The 23,654-nt window shown below is 36.3% G+C and overlaps 1 protein-coding gene across 1 annotated transcript; it reads left to right on the top strand.

Moving 5' to 3' along the window:
• The first annotated feature begins 1,668 nt into the window (after window positions 1–1,668).
• Window positions 1,669–23,600, top strand: LOC136841809 (uncharacterized). The gene is given in 12 exon segments (XM_067109113.1): window positions 1,669–1,790; window positions 5,698–6,237; window positions 6,634–6,849; window positions 6,852–9,853; window positions 10,487–10,598; window positions 10,933–11,125; window positions 12,012–12,188; window positions 12,623–12,783; window positions 13,403–13,516; window positions 16,062–16,154; window positions 16,363–16,488; window positions 17,873–23,600. Coding segments are annotated over 12 exon segments (4,764 nt in total). The 5' UTR covers window positions 1,669–1,772; the 3' UTR covers window positions 17,885–23,600.
• Window positions 23,601–23,654: the final 54 nt, after the last annotated feature.

Raw genomic sequence — 23,654 nt, 5'->3', positions numbered from 1 at the left:
GAAACTAGTTGTGGAAGTGACTATTTAAGACCGAAAGGATATGGTAAAGAAGTTAGATAAAAAAGAAAGGCAAGGCATTTTAGGGATAAATTTCTGAAAAAGAATTTCCCATATAATCTGTACAAAACTGTTATGTTGCTGCTTTTTCATTAAGAGACATTATTACATAAGGATTAAATAGTTATTTTCTTGCATAGCTGGACAGAATTTGTAACAAAAGGGATTAATGATTATGTAATAGTCAGTTTGTTGGTTGCTTAGATTCAACCGGTCTTATGACAACATGGGTCCTTGATATCTTTCTCTGTAGGAGGGTAGTGCCTTCAGTGCACCTCACGGGGTGCACTGTAGGCACTACTAAAAGTTCTATGCAGCGTGCCTTTGGCCCCTAGCTGCAACCCCTTCCATTTCTTTTACTGTACCTCCATTCATATCTTTCCTCCATCTTGCTATCCACCCTCTTATAACATTCATTTCGTAGTGCAACTGAGAGGTTTTCCTCCTGTTACACCTTTCAAGACTCTTCTAATCTCAATTTTCCTTTCAGATCTGAATGACTCATAGGTCCCAGTGCTTGGCCTTTGGCCCAAATTTTATATTCCATTCCATTCCACAGTCTGTGAGAGAACAGTTCCCGAGCTGAATTTCACAGTTAAAGGCGGCGAATCAAATTCCAAATATTTCTTTTATATACATTTTTAAACTTTTAGTGATATTTGTTTGGCGTAAATTTGAATGTAGAGAATACGTGCAAAAATAGGACCGTGTGTCTTCAAATACATAGAAATTCGTGAAGTTTTATATTACCAAGTATTAAGACACAAATATCGTGTAATATCGAATTCACTATACCTTGGTCGCATTCACGCCTAAAGGGAATTGTAATTGACAAATGCTTCAAAGTTTTTCGTTGTGTTGTTGTTTTCAAATGAAAGGTTCAGCTTCGAATCCTAGCTGGGGCAGATTGTTAATCGTTGTTTCTAAATAAAGGCCCAGGTTCGAATCCTGGCTTGGTCAGCAGCAATTATCAGCTTTAATTCCTTCATGGTTTAAGTTATTCCCAAGTTATAGCGAATTCGATATGAAACTATATTTGTGACTCTCTCTCTCTCTCTGTATACTGTGTGTGTGTGTGTATATATATATATATATATATATATATATATATATATATATATATATATATATATATATATATATGTGTGTGTGTGTGTGTGTGTGTGTGTGTATAATGCCCCAGTAATGTAAACATAAAAATATCCAGTAAAGCTGACGCACCATCAAAACCGTAGAACGAAACTCACGGGCAGATTTTCTCGGAACCCAAATATTTCTGTGATACTCAAGGTTTTTGAGAGAGAGAGAGAGAGAGAGAGAGAGAGAGAGAGAGAGAGAGAGAGAGAGAGAGAGAGAGAGAGAGATTACCTTTCATCATTAAAACAGCAATGTACATCAACAGACTGGAAGTTGATTCAAAAAAAGATTGTAGCACAAACTATGGGGCAAAATACTTCTAGCATTTTTGCAAATTAAAACGTCACTTATGAAACAACTGTACAATTAGCAATAGGGCAGTTTTATCATTTATTATTTGTCATAGTTGTTTCAAAATTTGGGTACTGCCGTAATTCAGAAGTAAGGGAAGAACCAAGTCAAAATAAAACGCATTGCCACGAGTTGAAAGAGAAGACGCCTTGATTGCTGGGATTCAGGGGTGACTCATTTCTTTATTCAATTCCAAGATAATTATGCACGACTAGCTACATTTTAAAATGTCCATTCATCTCCAGGTATGAACTGTTGCTTTCTGTATTATAACGATCTCCTAACAGCTCCTAACACCCGAAAACGTAAGCCATGAATGATGAATGACTGCAAAATATTGAAACCACTTGTTGCCTGCAGCAGAGAAACAGGCTGACATTTTTTCGGAAAATGTATCGCAATTCTCGTCGTTCAGACACCCTTAAAGGATTAATTACAACTACTGTTTGTATCTTTATATGACCCTTCGCCTCGTTAAGCGAAGTGAGTGTTCAAGACAATAATACGGAATAAGAAAAAAAAAATTGATTTGTAATTTTTAAAAGTCCCGCCCTTACTATTGAAGTTACAACCGACCAATCAGGGCTCGTTTTGTACGCGCCTTGCACAGGCCCCTCGATTAGTAATGGCGGAAAGTGTTGTCAGTGAGATACGGCTAGTGTACATAATACCTTTTTAACGTCCAAACCAAATGCCGGATTTGTGATATTTCTTTACAGGATCGTTTATCAAGGTAAGACGGGAAATATCGGAGGGAAATATTCGCTGTTAGCTTTCTTGAATAGGAGTAAATGTGGGAGGAGCTAGCCTCGTGACGGTGTTTATATCACGACTTCTATCAAAGGCTTGAGTGAGGCTGGCTAGTAAATATGAAGTTGCCAGCTACCATATATATTGTGTAGTATTTTGCCTTTTCCTTGGTATTTAGGCTCGATATTAGGTAGCATATATAATCAGCTGTTTATTTAAGAATTATCTAACCGTATGTGCAAAAGGGCGAACTTACTGAATGAGCGTAGCAATGAAAAGAAAATATAGAACCTGGAACTTTGCAGGCGTCAAAATGGAGGGTGGGCGAGGCTAGTCACTACAACTTTTGCCAGGGATATTCATTCATGGAACGCACGTCCCTATAGATAGACGTTCTTTATTGTTACTGGCCCTTAACTGGCCGTGTTTGCACATAGATATGTGCAATCCTCAGGCTAAGGGATGATTGTTGACCTGCTGCGGGAGATTGGCAGGCTCTTTGTCCTGTCGGTACGAGGAAAAGAAGGTGCAGCCAAAATGAAAATGATTTTCTTACTACGACTTTGGTCGTCACGATGTCTTTTTTCGGTTATCTCAGGTTCATTATTTGTTGCCTCATTTTGTTATTTGTCGCCACAGACAGCTGTAATTATTTTGGAAAATCCGTCTGGAAAAAGTAATAGGTATAGGCTGGCCTACGTTGATTATCATAAAGGACCATGGTTCCGAATATTACCCTGTATTTTGCTTTACTTGTTTCATGTGGATGATTTATTAAGCCAACCCTTAATGATTTGGAGTGACCTCGCATAATTATCGATTTCCTTCCGTCAATGGTCCTTATTTTTGACATTTGTTACTAGGTAGGCTAGCCTACACTCGTCCAGGTCAGGGTGGGAAAACAGGTTGTGTGTAGGCTTAAGAAAACTGGCTGTAGGTTGGTGGGAAAATGGTCTGTATACCTACTACGAAAAATAATTAGAAACAGGTTTCCTTAATAAAAACTAGTAGGTATACCCTGTATAGGTTTTGGGTTTTAGGCATTACATTTATGCGAGGTTTTTATATGATTTTATCGTAAAACGTAGCATGGACAGATATGGGATTTTGCAGAATTTTTGTTTCAGGCATCAACTTTATTTTTCAGTAAGTTAAAAATTGCTGAACTTTTTAGGATAACAATCAGTACATAATGTTAAAGTTTTTCATATTGGCTCAAGTGAATGATCATGTAATGTCTGAATTATTAATCATTGCATGCACACATTATATATATATATATATATATATATATATATATATATATATATATATATATAAAAGCCTTATCTCATGCAGTGGTGAAATTGATGTCCAGGAAATATTTTTCATATTAGGCTATATCTTCAATGACCAGAAAGGACACAAAAATGTTAATAATGCTTCTCCCTTGTCAAATTGGTTTTATGAGCCCTGGAATCATTATATATATATATATATATATATATATATATATATATATATATATATATATATATATATATATATATATATATATCATATATATATATATAGGATGGCTCCAGAGGAAAAAACAGTAGCCATTGTCATATTGATCTTGAGACTGATGAATAAAGGATGAACCCCATAGGAGGGTAGCACCATCATTGCACCTCATATGTGTGCCTTAGGTCCCTAGCTGTAACCCCTTTCGTTCCTTTTAATGTACCTCCTTTCATATTCTCTTTCTTCCATCTTACTTTCTATCCTAGTTCCTCGTTGGACGAGTCGGTAGAGTTCTCGGCTAGCACTCTGCTAGGCCCGAGTTCGAGTCTCCGGCCGGCCAACGAAGAATTAGAGGAATTTATTTCTGGTGATAGAAATTCATTTCTCGGTTTAATGTGGTTCGGATTCCACAATAAGCTGTAGGTCCCGTTGCTAGGTAACCAGTTGGTTCTTAGCCACGTAAAATAAATCTAATCCTTCGTTCCAGCCCTAAGAGAGCTGTTAATCAGCTCAGTGGTCTGGTTAAACTAAGGTATACTTTATTTTTAACTTTCTATCCTCTCCTAACAATTGATTCATAGTGCAACTAGGAGGTTGACCTCATTGGTCCCAGTGCTTGGCCTTTGGTCTAAATTCCATATTCAGTTCAATAAAGGATGGAATTCACATTGTTAGCCTCATCCCATACCATTACAAAAGGATCATCAGTGCTCTATTGACCTCCCTATACATACTGTGTTATTCCTCTATGTCCTGCACCCTGTAGGGGAAATGTGCCATCATTGTACGTACCTCACATGGTGTACTGTAGGCGTTTATAGCATCCCTTCGGCCTCTAGTTGTATCCAATTTTAGCCATTTACTTTACCTCCATTCTTGCTTTCGTACTAAAATCTTGTTGTGCAACCTCTCTAGCTGTAGAGTTTTCTCTCAGTTCTACCTTTAGATCCTTGTACTTCATCTCATTTATATTCTGAATCTCTGTCTTGCTATCCAGCCTCTCCAACTTCCTCTGAATGGCTGAAAGTTCCCCAGTATTCAGCTTGACAGCTCAAGATTTTTGAAAATCAAGTCAACCATATCCTGCATGAACTTGCTTTGTTTATGGTTATTAAGGCCCTTCCATTCCAGTACTTTTTTCACTCCATCTATCTGGAACTTTGTAGTTCTGTCTTCTTCTTCCAAAGACTTAGGAGTTGTATGCTTTTTCATCTGCATTGGCCTTTTTATCACTTTCCCAAGTCTCCATGTTTCTCCTGTGTTCAGACGTCCTCACACCACATACTATGATGTAAATTCTTCTTGGCAACTTTAACCTATTTCCCTTCACCCACAGTCAAAATCCACACACCTCTTCCATAAGGGGGAATTGGCTGAGTAATCCCATTATACAGTATTTTATCACAAACCAAATGTACTGTACCATATTCCCATGTTACTAATTGTTTAAGTAGGAATGATGTGTTAATATTGAAAAGATAAAAGTGTGAGGAATTTTACAAAACCACAGTTAAGAAAGAGCTAATTCATTGTACTTGAATGTTGCACATGTAATCAGTGTTGGAAAAAAAGATACACATGTTATATGTTAAAAAATATCCATTGCATTATAGAGTAATAATAATGTAATGCTATAATGCCAGTGAAATAAAAATGATACAGATTCAAATAAAGAATTGGTTAGAGTTTACATTATTTTTATATAAATCTTCGTACAAAGCATGTACAGTCCTAAATCACACTAGACTTGAATCTGGTGTGATTTAGGCCAGGTCCATTGGAATGTTACACTGATACTCCGTCCCACTTCTATTACTCTCAAAAGTTTTTGTGTGCAAGCTGTGAAAAGATTTTTTAAATTAACAAATTATTATATCCTTGTATTCAATCCTTGCTGATCATAGGATTTCATTTCAGATGAATGATGAAGGCAGGCGTAAGATACAAAAAACACGTGGGAACAGGACAGAAGTATCCCAGCCAGCTACTGTGGCTGTACCTCATGGGACTTCTCTGCCAAGTCTCTTGCGAGTTCCTTCAGTGACAGTCCCCACACAAGATGATGTTGAACTTGTAGATCCTGGGATTGCACAGACTATGTCCCTAGCAAGTACACAAGCACAAACACATTCTCAGACAGTCATACAGACACATACTCCTGCTCAGGCATCTACCCACAGACTCTTGGAATCTCTTGTTCAGACACATATACAGCCTCATGTCCAGACCAACAACGTCCACTCCATGCCACAGATGCAGCCCCAGGATGAAGTTTTGTTGGCCTCCCATCTAGAGGCACCACCAGAAGTGCACTCACAGCAACCAGAGATGCATGCACAGCCTCACATACAAATCGAGTCACAACAAACAGATGCTCAAGTTCACCTTCAAACCCATTTGCCAGGGCCAGCTCAAACTACGATTATGCATAGCCTTGCTGATTTAGTGCAGTCTGAGGTAGGAACCAAAGGAAAATTTGTAAAAGATTGCAAATCATTATTTTACAGTAATTAGTTTCTGTGGCCAAGTTCGTGAATGATAAATTTTATAGTTTGTGTAGCTATAACCAGATGTTTTGGTTTTATCTTATTTCATAGTGAATAGTTTAATGTTTCATTTTCATAAGTTTATTGTGTACAGGCAGTTTTCCAGAGAAATAATATTTTTCTTTTTGTTTTTGTCTTAATAGGGTATTTTTAGAGATCCCTGGTAATCCATTAATGACCAAAAATATTTACTGATATTGCAGCACTAGATACTGATGTAAATAATCAGGTTATCAATTCCAAGATTATCATTAGAATATTATTAGGTAACCAGGATGATACTTCAAACTCATGGTTTGTCTTTCAGATTGATGGTGATTCAGCTCAGCAGACAGCAAAACCTCAAGATGATTTAACTGCATCACGAATACCAGTCACTCGCCAGCAACCCCTTAATAGCTCTGTGAATTTACAAGACTTGCAGTCTGCTGCACTTGATTTAAATGAAATTCACACATCAAATGCTCAAGCTAAACTCTTGAGTGCTATCACCTCTTTTACCGATTCTAATCAAATGAATTCGGGGCAGCTGGAGTACAGCAAGTAGGGAATATATCATTGTTGCAAGCACTATCGCAACAGTTGACCAATGCACAGATCATAGATGCCTTGATAGCAGACAGAGTTTTGATAGCTTCAAAGAATAATCAGGGTCAAACTACAGTCACCCCTGTTTCATCTGTTTGTAGTCCAGGTTTGGATGGCCTACCAGTGATGCGTATACAAGGTAATTACACTGCAACTCGCGCTGAAGATGGCACTACTACTCTTGTCCCTCAGAACAGAATACCAACTGGTCCTAATACTTTTTTGGAAACGCACTTACTAAATCCTCAGCTCAGTGCATCCCAGCTACAGTTAGATGCTTCAAAACTAGATGCCTCTCAGGCTTCGAATATGTCAACACTTATAACCTCAAATAAGATATTGAATCGCCTGTTAGATGCTAGAAAGCAGCACATCCCATCTCATATAGCCAAAGCAGCTGAACTTGCTCACCTTATACCTAACCCGTCTGTTCGAACTGCAAGCACAACACGTTCAGGTGAAATGGAAGATGGTTCCCTGAACATGACCTTTTCCACCTCAAGTCGAGGATCTAGTCCTTTAACAACTTTAACACGGAGTTCTGGTACAAGCATGTGCACAGTTACTGGAGCTCTGCGAAGTTCTAGTGGTTACGGAGATACTTTTAACAAAACTTCACCAACTCTTCAGTTAGAAAATGTTAGTTTACCTTCACATTTTCCACTGAATAATTCACTACTTTTATCAACTTTATCAGGCCAGAATCCACTACCTCAACAGAGACAGTACGATGAATCTGACCATGCACTTTTGGGAAGCCAGAGTGCTGAAAATATTGAAGAAGCACAACTTGATGGCATTAGTCATGAACATATTAGGCTTTTCCAGGCACTGCCAGTTGGTCAGAATCCTTCCATATCAAATTGTGTTGTTTCAGGAGTTAATGTCCTTGCAGTTTCAGCTGTTGAGAAAAATAAGAAGAATTTTGTTCCTACTTCAGTTTCTACTAGTAATTTAAGACCTGTTAGTACTGGTGGATTAGCAGATGTTTTAAGTAAAAATACCAATGTCTTGGAATCTCATCCTCGTTCGCAGATGATTACATGCTCAAAGCAAGGACTTACCACATCCACAGATCCAGTGTTTCACTCAGTTGTTACCTCTGGAGTTGCACCTTCTGCTTTAAATGTGTACGGATCAACAAAATCTGGCATGTTGTCGCAAGATAATTCACTACGGTTGAAAAACCAAGTTACTGACTCAAGAGTTTCGCAGCTTGCATTAGTAGACCTTGCTAGTCGTACCTCTAGTTCTGATATTATGTTGGGTAGTGGAGCAGGAAATTTATTGTTGGGTATGCCAGAAACACGAATGTCTCATACGGGTGATGTCCTCTTGTCAGAACTCCATCGCAGCGATGAAAGTGAATTGAGTTTGAGCTCCTCCTTGACTGGAGCTGGAGATGGCCTTCACAGCAATACAAGTGCATTAGTATCTGAAGGGGCACTTGGAACAGGCATTGTATCAGATACTGGTCCACTTCATGGGTTGCCTTCACCACCACCCCTTCAAAGTTTACCCTCGCCACCTCTTCCAAGTCTTAGCTTGCCTAATATTGCTTCCGACTTTATGGTAGGAGGTATTTCAAGTAGTAAATTGTCTTCTGGTCAGGGGCCTTTTCCAGCATTGCTTACTAATTTAGCGACCACTTCTGAACTTGACCAATTTTTAGAGAACTCCAATATGTGTATAGATATAAATAGCCTATCTGAGTCGGAAGTTTCTCTAAGTACGGCTCCAGGTACTTTTGTATATTCTCCAGAGAAGCCTTTAAACAAAAAATCTTCCAGTCCATCATCTGATCTTACATTTACCAGTGCTCTGAAAGCTGCTACTTCCAAGAGTGATGATGATATAAAATTGCATTGTGATGTAAGTTTATCACCAAAAGTGCTTGAAGAACGCAGTGAAACAAAGTCGTCTCATATGGACATAGATGCAGTTTGCACATCCAGCAGTGAGCAGAGTGCAGCAATAACACCTACACTGAGCCAACCTCCAACGATAAATCATGTGTCATCATCTCGGTCTAAAAAGGCAGATTCTCAGTTGTCAAGTAAACCGTCTTCAGGCAGCAAAGAGAAGAGGAAAGAAATGTTCAAAAAGAATGAATTGCTCGTACAACAGGTTGCCTGTTTTAAGTGTCGTCTGTGTTCATTTCTTAGTCAAGATAAAGGTGAAATGGTGAATCATATGAAGCAGTTACACAGTGAGTATTTATCAGACTCTGATGATTCTGAGACAGAGGAAAACTCTGCCACAAAGAAATTAAAAGTTCATCTTCCCAGGAAGGAGTCTGAGAATACTCCAGAGGAAACTCTGTTGGCTGGCAAAGACAAGTCAAAAAATAGTAAAAAACAAGAAAAGAAAGCAATCAATGTCAGTGATAATAATTCTGAGAATGACAGTTTATTCAGGATGATGATCAAAGAGGAAGTTGATAATGGAAGGTGCCGCATTTTCATCAAGTCAGAGCCTCAGGAATCTACCCCAGAAAAGGTGAAGGAAAAGAGCCAGGACCCACAAAGGCCAGATCCTGAACATGAGAGTGACCAGACTTTTGATGATGATGACACTAATGATAGTAGTGCCACAAGTGATAGCGGTAGTTTAAAATCTAAGAAAAACTCCACCAAATCAGGCCGTCCAGTGTACTCTAAATCAGTTGGCGTTGCCAAGCTGAAAAAGAATAGTCCAAATGCAAAAGGCTCAAAAAAAGTTGTTGGAATTAGATGTGATGTTGACGGTTGTAGTTTAAGGATGAAGAGTGAGAGTAATATAGCTTACCACAGGAAGTGCCATGAGGGAGGGTTTCTTAAGTGCCAAGAGTGCAGTGAGCAGTTTGGCATGTGGCGGAATCTAGCGGTGCATCTTTGGCGTCAACACATGATTGACATGGAACTGCATAAGTGTGACAAATGTAATTACAAGACTTACAAGTAAGTTGCAGTTGTTAAATGATTATTTAGTTTATTGCAGTGTGTACTCAAGAGTTACATTATCAAATTACTTTTTATGTTCATTAGTGGAGTCCTAATTTCAAGTTACAAAAAACAAAACATTTTAGTTTTGCTTGTGCATGATTAATGTTCAAACATGTAACTGAGATAGAGCAATGAAAATGAGATGGTAGCAGGTAAGAGGTCTTGAAACTAATTTACATTGCACAGAGAATCAGGATGTCATTAACAAGTCATTTTAGTTTTCCCAGTTTGGAGGATTTGCCTGAGGGATATGGTGTCATATAAAAGGTGAAAATTGGAATAAAGGAAAGTAAAAGAAGTTGGACAGTGAGGTAGGAAGTGGTTGAAGGGAACAGGTGATAAGGCAGAAAAAACTGCTTATTAATTTTACTGAGAGGACCTTTCCCTTTTCTTTATTGAATTGCCCAAATGCCTGGTTCACAGAGAGGCAATATTGCTCTCACGGTAGGGACAACTCATCTCTTCCTAATTGCCAGTAGTCCAGTATTATGGACTTGGTCAAATAATAGGTCTTTATCAGTAGACTGTAATTGAATGAACCAAGCTTACTTTCTGTTATACTATATTAAAAAGATTTTATGATTTCAGCTATAGCAAGTTGATGAATGTTCATTACAAAATCCACAGTGAAGACAGACCATCATTGTGTGATATATGTGGAAAGAGATTCAAAACTGCCAGGCAACTAAGGAGTCATAAGGTACTTATTATTCTCTTCTTTTGAATATTTATGATAATACAGTACAGTACAGAGAAATGTAAAGGTAATTTGCAGATATACCTGTATTATGAAACGTTATTTAATTCTTTGTTATGGATTTAATAGGGACCAGCATCACATGAAACAGTATCAGAGGCTGATGCTTTTATTATATGAGTATGAGTTTTTTGTATGTTTATTGAAAGCTTTGGGTGAAATTTTTGAAAAATGGTTAAGAATTGTGAAACTAGCAGGGACTCTTGCAATGTGTATTATCATTAAAACATGATCTTTGAATTTGAGAATGCATGTTAGTCCTTCCTCTATTTGACAGGGAGTTCACATGAGGAAGACAAACTCACCACAGCTTCAGTGTGAAAAGTGCCAGCGGCTGTTCTCCGATAAGAGAATGTTGCGGAACCACATGGAATCTGTCCATAATAAAGTGAAGCCTTTCCTCTGCAACTATTGTGGCTACTCGACAGCATCACGATCTACCCTCAAAATGCACATGAGACAGCATACAGGTAACTCAACTTGATTCACAAGTTAAAGAGGAGTATACAAAGCAATGACGTTATTTGTTTCTGTAAAAATTTGTGTCGTGTTGCTGAAAATTTCTATTATCCATTTCCCTGTTTCTTTGAACGTCTTGCATCTGTAGTTGACAGCATTTTTGCAGATTTACTTTTTCTGTATACACACACATTGGCAAGAACATGCTTTTATCAGATCGCAAAACATTTTGTGCCCTTAGTTTTTACCAAATCTGATTATGAATGCTGTTGAGAAGAAAGACCAGTGTATGCACTGTTTTCCAAGTGAGGCGAATGAGGGGTTGAGATGTAAATTTTGCTACATTAGATTTTATAATAGAATTATGATAGTTATAAAGTAGTTTAACTTGAATGTTTTGTCAGTGTCACTCATCACCTATTTTAAGTGCTGTACAATTAATATGTTTAAATAATAATAATTATTATTATTGTATACTTTAACCAGACTACTGGGTTAACATTCTCAACTCTAGTACAGTACATCTTTCAAAGATATTATCATATTTATGCAGTAGTATATTCCTACAGGATGTAGACTAAACAGTATGATTTTGTGTGAGTATATTGCAAAACCATAGGCTTAAAGAAAAGAATTGAAAATACTATACATTCTGGAACATCTTAAATTTTTGCACAGTATGTTTCTGCTTATCAAATTTGTTTTATAATCCACACAATCATTGATCAGTGCCTTGAGATTGAGTGTCCTATAAATTTCTCAAGTTATAACTGAGATAATTGATGGTCCAAGTTATTGTAACCCACTCTTGTGCTTAGCTATACTAAAGTGTTGTTTGACTTCTGGTGATGCCATTTGCTTAAACATGATTATTATGAAAGTTTTATTGATTTTTAGGTGAGAAGCCTTTTGCCTGTGAGAAATGCAGTTATCGTACTGCTGACCACAATTCCCTTAGACGTCACAGAATGCAGCATTCTGGTGTTCGACCGTATCGATGCCCATACTGCGATTATGCATCTATACAAGCAACTACATTCAAGGTTCATATAAGGGATAAACATCCTTGCTTGGGTAGGTAATATATGCATCTCGCATCATTTTGCTTCCCCGTATAGAGTAAGCATTCCTTTCTTTGGAAAGCAATCAGGCTTTTAATTCATAATTCAGAACATTGGCACATTGTGACTTGATGAACTAGCAAAGTAAATATGCAATCCAAGCATTGAAAAAAACAAATTAAGGAACTCTTTGTAGTTGTGAACAGTGCTGCAGACTATGAAAAAAAGTGAAGCGGGTGGGTAATGAGCATCTGAAGTTTCAGGTGACACTTTCTGTAAGACAAAGATTTGCAGAGCCCGAAGACTTTTCTTCTTTTAAATATCTCAAGTATGGACATACATGAGTGTACCTAGAAATAGAATTTGGAAAATTTTTGTTTTCTATAATTTTTTTTTAGTTGTATACAGTATTATTTTCTTTGTTACTTATATTGTTTATATTTCCAGCGGATGGCATAGTCTTCACTTGCGGAATCTGTAGGTTTGAGACTATAAAGAAAGATAATTATTTGGTTCATGTTGCGGGACATAGTCGGAGTGAAACCAAAAAAGCAGCTCGCCCAGCAACAACTACTCCAGTATCGACAAACAACAGAATTCAGCCTGGGGTAAGGAAACGTGTGTAGTTAGGACTAAGAAATATTTCACCCAGTGTTGAGTTAGAACGGGGTTTTGAGGGGAATATTCTTACAAGGCTTTGTATTTTTGAGGCTGCGTTCACAAGAAACTTCTTTTTTTTTTTTTTTTTTTGTATGTAACCTACTGATGCTCACAATATTTTGCTTTCAGAATTGTATTCATTTAAAATACTTTTTATAGATTGTGGAGTCCTTGTTTTAAAATTAAAAATGGAATTTTTTTTCAACTAAATTCATGATTGAAAGAAAAATAGCTTGGCTGGAAGAGTATTGGTCGCAGTGAAGAAAAGATAAATCTAAAACAAATTGTTGCAACTAAGGCAATTATAGACTGAATATTCAAGTTTTGGTCAGTTTTAAATCAGCATAGTAAGAAATGTTCTTTTAAAGTCTTCTTAGGTACAGTAATTGGGTATTATCACATCTAGATTGGGGAAAGTATGAATTTTTATTGCGAGATAAGATACTTAGGGAAATATAGATTGTTGTAACATTCCTCCAAACATTTTCGTTTGGGTTTATATGTCTTGGTAATTTTCATTCAAAAATATTTTAGCCCTTCTAATTGTTTTTTCTTATTTCCTGACAGACGATAATAAGTGCCACACCTCTCCCCCATGTTGTGAATATCGATGTTGAAAGTGGGGCTGTCACTGTTGAAAGTCCTCAAGCAAATCAGTATGTTAATTCAGTCACTGTCCAGGTAAGGTATATTTAGGCTCATGAAATGTCTTTAATTGTATGAGTTAATGAGTGAGCATGTATTTTAAAGATTTGACAACCCTTTTAAAAATGGATACTGTTACCTGCTAATTAAGGTGCAAATGGCAGGAAGCACACCCATACAGAAATTCTTTTGCAGGGGTTTTTGTAAAGTAGAAATGAATGTAAAGAATTGCCATTTGTGATCATATGTTCCTTAATTTGCGTTAGGTCAAGTATGTTTATCCTCAAACTCATTGATTTTGTGTACCATTATATCTATTGTTAAAATCTAATTTGTTGTAGTTTTCAGAGTAGCTTAGTTACACTAAAATGATGATCATTTCTCCATATTGTGACCTGACTCTCCTCAACTTTCAAATTTCCAGACTTATCTTCAGAATACTGAATTATAGTGTTCCATGAAAAATTTACAAACCTCCACTTTTACTTTGGCTTCATGTCCCAAAAGGTTTAGTTAACTAAGTGCTGAATTATCTTAGTATACTGTACTGTATAAGGGAACCCTTGAGTCATTCTTTTTAGGAGGTACTCCATAGGGGCCTCCTTAACCAAAGGGGACTACACATACAATGTGCCTTACATTGCACTCTTCAGGTAGCATTAAAGGTCTTCTGCAGGGTCCCTTTGACTCAAGCTACATGGCTTTCTGCCTTTCATTTTTCACTGATTTCCTTTGGTCCCTCCCGTGGAGATGCCCAAATTCTTAAACTTGTGCATCTTCAATTTTCACATCTCATTCAAGATCAGAATCTTCAGGCAAGCCCTGTAAGGATATATGAATGTGACTTGATTATCTCGTTACCATCAATACATTTCTCTGTCAGAGATTCTCTATACAGGTTAGAAGTGAAATGAGCTCTCCACTTTTTTATAGCGTAGGAAAGACTTATTTTCCAAATTTACCTAATTAATGATAATAATAATGGTCCTCCTCACTCTTTATATCAGTAACCCACTGTAGCTTAAGCTCACATTGCAGGTGGTTTGGTTAGCTTACATTTCTTCTTCTTTCACTTACCGCTATATTCTTCTTCACCTTTGGGTTAAGAATTATAGCAATGAATGCAAATGGTAGTGTAACTGTACTGGGAGCATTACAGGAAAAAAATGATGTTGCCATCTTTGAATAACTGTAGTTAGTTACTACTTCTTGGACAGGTGTATATAAACAGGAGTTATTTTGTATTGTTTACATTTAGGTAGTTATTGTAGGTTTATATAATTACTATTTGAACTCTAACCAATGTTCTTAAGAACCCAGAGATATATTTGACTGCACTGGAGGTAGATTCTCACTTTCATTGCTACTTTTTGTAGGAGTGTATAAGGAGAGAGAGTACATACGGTGATTGTTACAGTTGGCAATTTAAATCAGGTTTTTACTGAGACTAAGCCTTTATGGAAACTAAGGTATAGATCTTCTGAGGGTAATGCCTTGGACAACTATAAAGAGGAAGTCAGTTGTTGCTGCTAGATTAGAAAGGTGTGGAAATTGAAACCCCACGGTCTCAAGTATGCATGAAAGGAGTTTGAGATTTAGACAGTCCATGTCTCCATAGGAATATGGAAGGGACCCCACACCATGCTAAGTGAATTAAACAAGGACAAATATACAGGGGTGGTTTAGGAAACTGTCCTTGATAAAGGTGCAGAATTAATAGTGAAGTCCAATGGAACTCTTCAGGATGGATGGCAAAAATATTTGGAAACATTTTTAAAAAATGCCTCCACTGCCTCTGAAAGGAGGATGAGAGTGTAAGGGTTAGGTTTTCTCAGGCACTGTGTCTGTTTATTAGAGAAGATCTCCATAAAACTCTCTTCCCCTGAGTGAAGTCACATTGAGAACCTTTAGGTAATGAATCATGATTATGTCCTCAGAAAGTAAGTGGTCACAATTAAGGTCATATTATTTCTTAGGTTGTTTGTGGTGGTTTTTAAGATGCCAGTAACTATGGCTTCAATTTTTTTGTCATACACTTACCAGTTTGTGGATACAGTCGCTAAAACCTTGTTACAGTAGGTAGTATCTTAACTAATTCCATCCTCCCTCACCTTCTTTCTTGTCCCTTCATCTTGTATACAGTATCTAGAAGTTAAAACTTGACCAAACAACAGTAATAAATTATGAAAGATTGTTCTTTCATAAGTATGTGATATTTTAAATCTTCACTGATAAGAGGGCTTCAGAGATCTTGGGGATGTCATCTTAGAGATTTCAGGAACTTCTGATTTATCAATCTCACTGAAAATTACAAGATTGCATCCTTCTTCAGTGGGAATTGAGCATGGGCAAATTAAAAGGTAACAATTCCAATAGCTCCTTTTGATCACCTAGCTCAAATAAAAGAGGGGGCGTTATATTTATACTTGAAAACTGCTTTAATTTTTACACCTTCAGTTATCATAACATCTTGTGTATCAATATTCAATGCAAGTTCACTTTAATTTTTGGGAGTTACATGCTCACAAATGTTTTCATAGATCAACAGTAGTTAATTGATAAATTAATAAATTAATTTCAGCAGGATAGTCTACAAACACAAGTCCCTGGGCAGGTTACTGTGGCTGGTGACCAGTACATATATGCAGCAGTGGACTCCTCAATGCTTTCTAGGGTAAGTTGTTGCAAGCATGAACATATGATGGATACATTTTTAATTCTGAAAATCAGTATAAAACTTCCATAAAGTAGATTTTTCTTTTTTATATTTTATACTTTTTCTGACTTCCCACCAACATATCGTAATCTCCTGTATACAAAGCCATGTTTATAGTGTCTTCCAAATCCCCACATATATATAATTTTTTTCTCATTTATTAAAGGTAAGGTCAACTGAAGGTGTAGTACACATTACTCCAGATGTAGTGGCAATACCTTTGTCTATGGCAGGTGATTCAGGAAGTGCATCTGCCATCCAGGGTCTAGTCTATGTAACTACTAGTAATCAAGTAAGATATTTAAACTTTTTTTTTTTTTGTGCAAGTACATTTGTTCATGTTCCATGCAATGACCATTTTTGTTAAAAGTTGAAGAGCAGTAATTTTTTTAAGAAAATAAAAACAAATAGTAGAAAATATTTCTAGTATATGTTGAGAAATATCACAAGATACAAATGGCAGTTTCTGTTATCTGATATCAAAGCATTGAGATACAGTGGGTTATTCTTTCAACAGATATTCCTATGAAGCATTCCAGGTAGCCTTAAAGTTGGTTAACAGACTTTTTTTTTTTTATAACAGTTGCCACTAATTGTGGCTTGACCATGACCTTTATTCTAATAAGTTAACTGACAGCCAGTAGGTGGCTGTAGTTAAGGTGAGAGGAATTTGTACTAAAGATATATAGTTACATAACTTACATCTAAGTAGATTTCACTATGTTATGACAGGCGGTAGACATGTAGTTGCTGAATCCTTCAGTCAGTTCATATACCTAATGCTGCGCATGCAGTCTTAACAATGGACTACAAACCATATATTTTATAAATTTCTTCAATAACCTGCATACCCTTCATACATGGAAACAGTACCTATGTTAATCCTGAAAAAGAAGACAGAAATAGTGGAAAATAATATTGAGAAGTAAAGCAAAAACAACTATCACAGCTAAAGCTTTGCAGCTAGATATTGTTTATCCTCATGTCCAGGAGTATAGTTCCCAGGACAATTTAATTCCAATCTTGAAGTAAAGAAATACATCAGGAGCAACCAAACTGATAATCTATTTAGGCATTGTAAGACCAGTAGCTGTGTATGGATGTGACTTGAATTCATACTGTGCACCTAGAACAGAAGCATACATTCAAAAATACAAAGCTAAGAATAGCACAACATCCATTTATCTGACATGGGAAGGGCCCCTGAAAAGGCATCGTAATTATGAACATGAGAGGTATGTCAGGCAATTGTTAATCTCAAATTTCCTAAAATCCCAAAGACTGTGGATGGCAGAACACAGCATATGAAAGAGGACAAGACACCATGGATGACAGCAGAAGGATATAATAGGTTGAAATTTGTAAAAGCATAGAAACCAGTTAGTGTCTGCATATTCCTTAAGAAAGCATGCTGAATTGTAATCTGGTTTGCTTATCGGTATGGAAGAAAGAATTCTAAGGATTGTCTCATGTAGAACCAGTGTTATTTAATGAGTATAATTCAGTATCCTCAGTCGTCTAGCACAGGATATGGTTATTACTGAGTGAATGAACTTTATGATTCCTTTGCCTTTTGGTTTGAAGTTGTTTATTAAGTTTTCAGTCAGATATAAACAAAATTTATAGCTGCAGTTTTTCTTTTCACACTCATTATAAAATTTATTTCATTTTTACAGGGAGGAGAGTGAAGTCTAGAGAGCATAAACCTTGTCCCCTCAAAGTACAGTATGTTGAAGCAACATGAAGAATGTGAAAGACAGTAATTGCCAGACAGTTTTGTTTTTCTCTAACTCCAAACACACAAGAGAAAGTCAGGTGATAACAAAAATGCTGCCCTCATTGCAGCACAAGCTTTAAGTAAAATAATTGCATGATGGAAAAACATGTTTAGCTAGTGCAAATTTCTTGTGCAATTGTGGATGAAGAATGAGCTTTATTACTTAAGAATAATGTCTTTTTACAAAACCACATTAAAGTATGCTTGAAGCTTTCATGGTCTTAGGTCACAGTAGAGAAACTTTGTAAACTGTGATATAACAGTTAAAGAGACAGTAAGGAGTACTTGATTTATCAGTGTGTAAAGTGTTGGTAACACATTGGTACAAAAGTTATCATTAGAACCTCAACATTCACTTAGTGCATATTTTGATAAGTGTATTTAATATATTTATTGGAATTTTAATAATCGTCCCAACTTTAAAAGAAGGCACTGCTGTGATTTTTACCTTGGTGTTTTCATCCTAAAGGAAAGGGAGATTTTTCTTATTTTTTTTATATTAGTGGTAATTCAGCAGAAATGTCCTATGTTTTGATCTATAAATAGTAGTATATATTCAGGGATTAAAATATTTTTTACATGATGAAATTTGACAAAACTCAACAATTATTGTGAACTGTGTTGTCTTTACATCAGTTAAGTTATGAACAGGGAATACTTGGCTTCCATTAATCTTGGTGTGCTTTGTAATTGTATGTTAGTTAAACTGAAAAGGGAAAGTTAGGAAGCCATTTCTGTGTGAGCTAAGTTGTGAAGTCCAGTCTTGTAAAAAGGGGACTGAAAATTTATGAAGGTCTTAATGAATCCTTGTTCAAGTTCTTTTTGAATGACTTCTATAATATGCTGGTTGTAATATAACTTTGTGAAAATTAAAAGCATGTAGTATTTTGAATGCCATTTGCTCAAGTGTGTTGTGAGGGAGAAATAGCCAGTGCTTCTCATAATGATAAAGACTTGAGGTACTATGTACTGTCTTCACAGCAAAGCAGCTGATGGAAAATGAGCTTGTAGTTTTAGAATATGTAATTTCCCTATTATACCAAATCCTAGTCATTCCTTTCACGTGATTCATTAAGAAATGGAATTGAAATGTTACTTTCTTATTGTGTTCATAGACTTAGAAGTATTAGTAGTATAATGTGTTGCTAATGACATTGTTTGAAATGGTTTACACAAAGAACTTCTACTGAAAAATATGCAGCAGCTATTCATCTTTCATCACTGATTACTGTACTGTATTAGAGTAATTTGCATAATTCTGTGTGCTTAGGAAATCATTTTTTTAGCTTGATTCAATTCTCATGAATCTTAATATTTAGTTTTTAAGAGATAATGAATGTGCCTTGGATATACCGATGAAACCTGGCACTTCAATAATGTTTGGTTCATTACAATGATGGCTGTGATTTAGTGTGTAGTTTGAGGTGATATATGTTGTACAGCACTTTTACATACAATTACTGGATTACTTCTGAAAGGTGCTATAGCTTAGCTGTTGACTGTAATGCCCTTTCTGGATAACAGGGACTAAGATTCCATTTTATTTTGACTTTGATAAGGTAGTAGTTTAATCTGGTTTGGTTATGTTAGCACCTAACTTAAGATGGGGCTAGTTAAATATAAAATTGTTCCTTTGGAATTACAAACCATCACTCTTTATGTTGGAGTATCCATCAGTATGAGCTGGAAATGGTTGTTGAATCTCAAAAAAAGGTGGGTAATTGATTGGCAAGTGAGTCGGGGAGTCCTGCACCAACCTGTTATAAGCCAACACTTTTTCTTTGGCCATTGTCAGTGAAGAAAAACAAAAAGTGTAAATAATGAAATTGTGAAGGACATGAGCAGCTGTGTGTGTTTGTGTTCTTCTGGCCCTTCCTTTCATGGGAAGAAGAAAGTTTCAGAAGCCCTCTCACAAGAAGTCCTGTTTGACTTCAAGCAAATACCTTCTTTCTTCAAGGGTTGGTGGATGGGATATTTGCAGTAGGTATGGTTGAAACGGGGTCCTCTAAGCATCATCGTGAGTCGTTGTCTTCCCATTCCATTTGACACTTGAGGACTGGCCTGGACTTTTGCCATTGTATTTCAGCTGAGGTACACAGAAAAGAGTCGGCACTACCTTCTTGCATAGTGCATGCACAGTCCCTAGATCATGTGCATGCAGACAGGGTTACATACAACAGATTGTTGCTGTACAATACTGTTGGTATCAGAAATGATCTGTATGTACGTGATCATGTGAACCTTGATGGTCATCCCTAACCTTTTGGAAGAACTTTTTGGTTTCACAGGTAGGGATGTCTCTAGATCCATGGACTCTTTCCCTAGGATCTTTGGTGGTTGCTCAGTAGGTTGCCTAGTTTTCAAACTGCTCTTTAATCGACAGCATATTGCATAATTTACTCAGATGTCATAAGACTGGAGGTTGAATGTTTGAGTGGCTTGCACTTTGTTTCTCTCTCTCTCTCTCTCTTCCTTCCTCTGAAAGGTAGTAGTCGAGTAAATACTGGAAGGGGCACAATGCAAGTAGATTTCACAGTCAAGGATTTTTTCTCAGAGCTTGAGCTCAGAAGGTGTTACTCCTTCTGCTCTCTCTTTTAACAAGAGGGGAGCCAGTGGTGAGGGTATAATCTGAACCTATCGGTGTATGATTGACTTTCTGACTTGTGTTACTCTGTCTTTAGGACAGTACTTGGCTCTCAAAAGTTTTCCTAGAGTACACTCTGGCTAGGGGTTGGTCCTATCAATCTTGCTTCCTTATGGAAGACTGTTCAGGGTTACAGGAGTCATTGATTCCCTGCTAAGTAGCATGACTGGGAACGTGTCATTTCAAGGTAGAGACTCAACCTGCCAGTCAGTTTTGAGGCTGTTCACCCACCCTAAGGACTGAGTCCCTACATAAGATGATTGTTTGTACGGTATTTCTGTAGGAACAAATACCAAATTTTCAAAGTAATTTGTATCCAGAGCCATTTATTTTAATCCTACCTTTATCACGTCACATAGTTCCTGATGCTGAAGCAGACAGTGCTACCTTACAGTACGTTACCCCCCCCCACTCACCTACCTATAGCCAATTAACCAACTTGTTACCAAGCTTCAACAACCATTTTCTGTTCATGGTGAGGAATACTATTACTGTACATAAAAGACTGGCCTGTATACCTAAGAAAACTACAAATTATTTTACTATACAGTATTCAGTACTTAATTATGATTGTAATATATTTTTGTGTTAAATTTTTGTTTGCAGTTGGAGCTTTTATGTTGGGTTCTTGATAATAAAGAGCAGCAAAAATATTAATTCTGGAAGACTAAGCTCTTTCCCGAGCAGTTGTTTATTCGTGTGTTTTATCTTTCAGGTGTCAAAATATTTTGTCCTTTGAATTTATACATGCCAACTTTGTCTTAGCAGTTGTCAAGTGGAAGGTAAAGAAGTTAGGATAGGTTTATGAATGTAGTGTGTTGAAATTGAAGGTTAGTTGTTCCTGCGTCCATTAATTATATCAGTTTTCAATAAGGTTGGCAGAAATGCTAATTAATTGTATTTTCTCTTCGCTCTCAATTTCTTATATTTTGCAGTTATGTGTCATATATTTTGCAGTTATGTGTCATCTGAATATTTTGATGTGTTTCCTTACATATAATTTTGCCACCATGTTTGAGGTAAGTTTACCGCATTTAAAAGATCCCTTTTTTAACCGCTGGATTTGTTTTTTGCGAGTCATTAGTGTTAGGCTAAAATGTTCTTTCTATTTATGCTGTAAACAGGCAACTTGAAACAAACTGATAAGTTATATATACCAATTTTTTGTTTTATATTAGCTCTTAATAAATTCCAAAATTCCATTAAAAAATTCCAGATTGTTTGTTCATGGATGGGAGATTATAAGGTTAAGTAGCAAATGAATAACACTTTGTATTTTTTTTTGCACTGGTGTATTACATGCTTTTTTGTATGGGATTTTTTTTACATTTTTGTTCATTTATATCTTTTTATCTGTTCAGTATAGGAGGAAGTAGAGCTTTTAAAGAAGAATGCATTAAAAAATGAAAAACCAGATATTTATTAAAATAATGATACAGTAGTTAGAATGAATGGGGAGTGAGTTGCAATGACTTAAGGATTGGTTAGTCTGGTGGTCCTCAGATTTTTTTTTATTGAATCAAGTACTGTAGTTCAACAACCTCTCGGAGTAAGATCTCAGAGGATATTGAGTCAAGTATTTTTCATAATCAGCACTGACTGACGTTTATGGGCTATCTGTAATTAAGCTAATGTCTTATTAGCGATTCTTAATAAGTGCTTAAGAAGCAGCACTGCATGCCGTGGTACAACTTCTGACTTGAAGCTATCTAATGGGTACATATTCAGTTTTGAGTCAAGCAGTTTTGAGTCAAGAGGTATAAACTAAAAGTAGCATAACATTCCCATGACTTTCTTGTTAGGTTTGCATTCAAAAAGTTGTTAGAGAAAACACAGTTAGCCAGAAGGGTGGGGCAGTGTATTAGTCAAACCTCATCTGTGATGTACAACTTTTTTGTTCATAATACTAGTCAAACTTGGTAGAACACTTGTAATTTTCAGCTGAAACAGCCATTAGGTTTATGAACTCATAAGTCATGCTCAGTAATTGACACAGAATGTAGTTTGAGAATTCAAGAATTCTAGTTTTGAAAGTCCATCACTATGCAGTGATCGATAGATGCCCAAGCTACTAAAATATTGCATGGTCAGTCATCTTTACCTCCAGTGTGCTAATTAGCTAATATAAAATGAGGACTCATTTTGTAACATATTGTATGTTTTTCCTTTATACTCACTATTATTAAAAATGAAAGACATTATTTAGGAGGCATTTCTTTTCCTCCAGACCCCACAGACCTGCTATTTACAGCGACAACCAATCAGTTTGAAATCTTGGAATGGCTTGTTTCTACCTTCAGTGGTTAAGAGCTAATGTAAAATAAAGGTATATATACAATATTAAAAGTTCTGAACATTTGAATTACTATCTTTGTGAACAATTTTTTCGTATTCATGACACCTTGTAAGACTGTGAAAAGGACCTTTTTCTTATTATGGAATTTGTAAATTGCATCACTGGACCGTTTTCAGTAGCCCATTTTCTGTATATCCCAAATATGCAAGGTGTATAATGTGAAGACTAGTTTTCTAAATTCACTGTATGTATTTATACTTTATTTCTTTAATATTGGAGTAATATAGCCTTTTTTTTAAGGCATTCATGAAATTTTCTACAGTATATTATTCATTACCTTATGATACTGAAATTTCATTTCTTTCTCACACATAAAAAGGTAATGATCGCACGTAGGAAGTTGCTGTGTGTTGTAATTGAAAGGTAGTGTTTATACCAGTTTTTCAGGAGATAGATTTCCTGATAGTTACCACATGGGCTCAGCTACAGATTTCAGTATCAATGATATACCAGCAATGTATTTTGTTTAATGTCTTTCATGTAGACTACAAAGTCAATACTGGTACACTTTTGTCATAACAGCAGTATAGATTTTATTTTTGTAATAACATTTGAAAATACTGTATAGCTGATTCAGGTATCAAGAGATATGGAGTGTATAGCCATAATTATATTATTATATTGAGAGTACCGAGTTTAATTTTCACTATAAGGAGTTTTTCAACACTAAAACTGCATCTA

This window comes from Macrobrachium rosenbergii, chromosome 9 (assembly GCF_040412425.1).
Source record: "Macrobrachium rosenbergii isolate ZJJX-2024 chromosome 9, ASM4041242v1, whole genome shotgun sequence".
In the NCBI taxonomy this organism is placed as follows: Eukaryota; Metazoa; Arthropoda; class Malacostraca; order Decapoda; family Palaemonidae; genus Macrobrachium; species Macrobrachium rosenbergii.
This window is presented reverse-complemented; position numbering and strand designations above follow the sequence as displayed.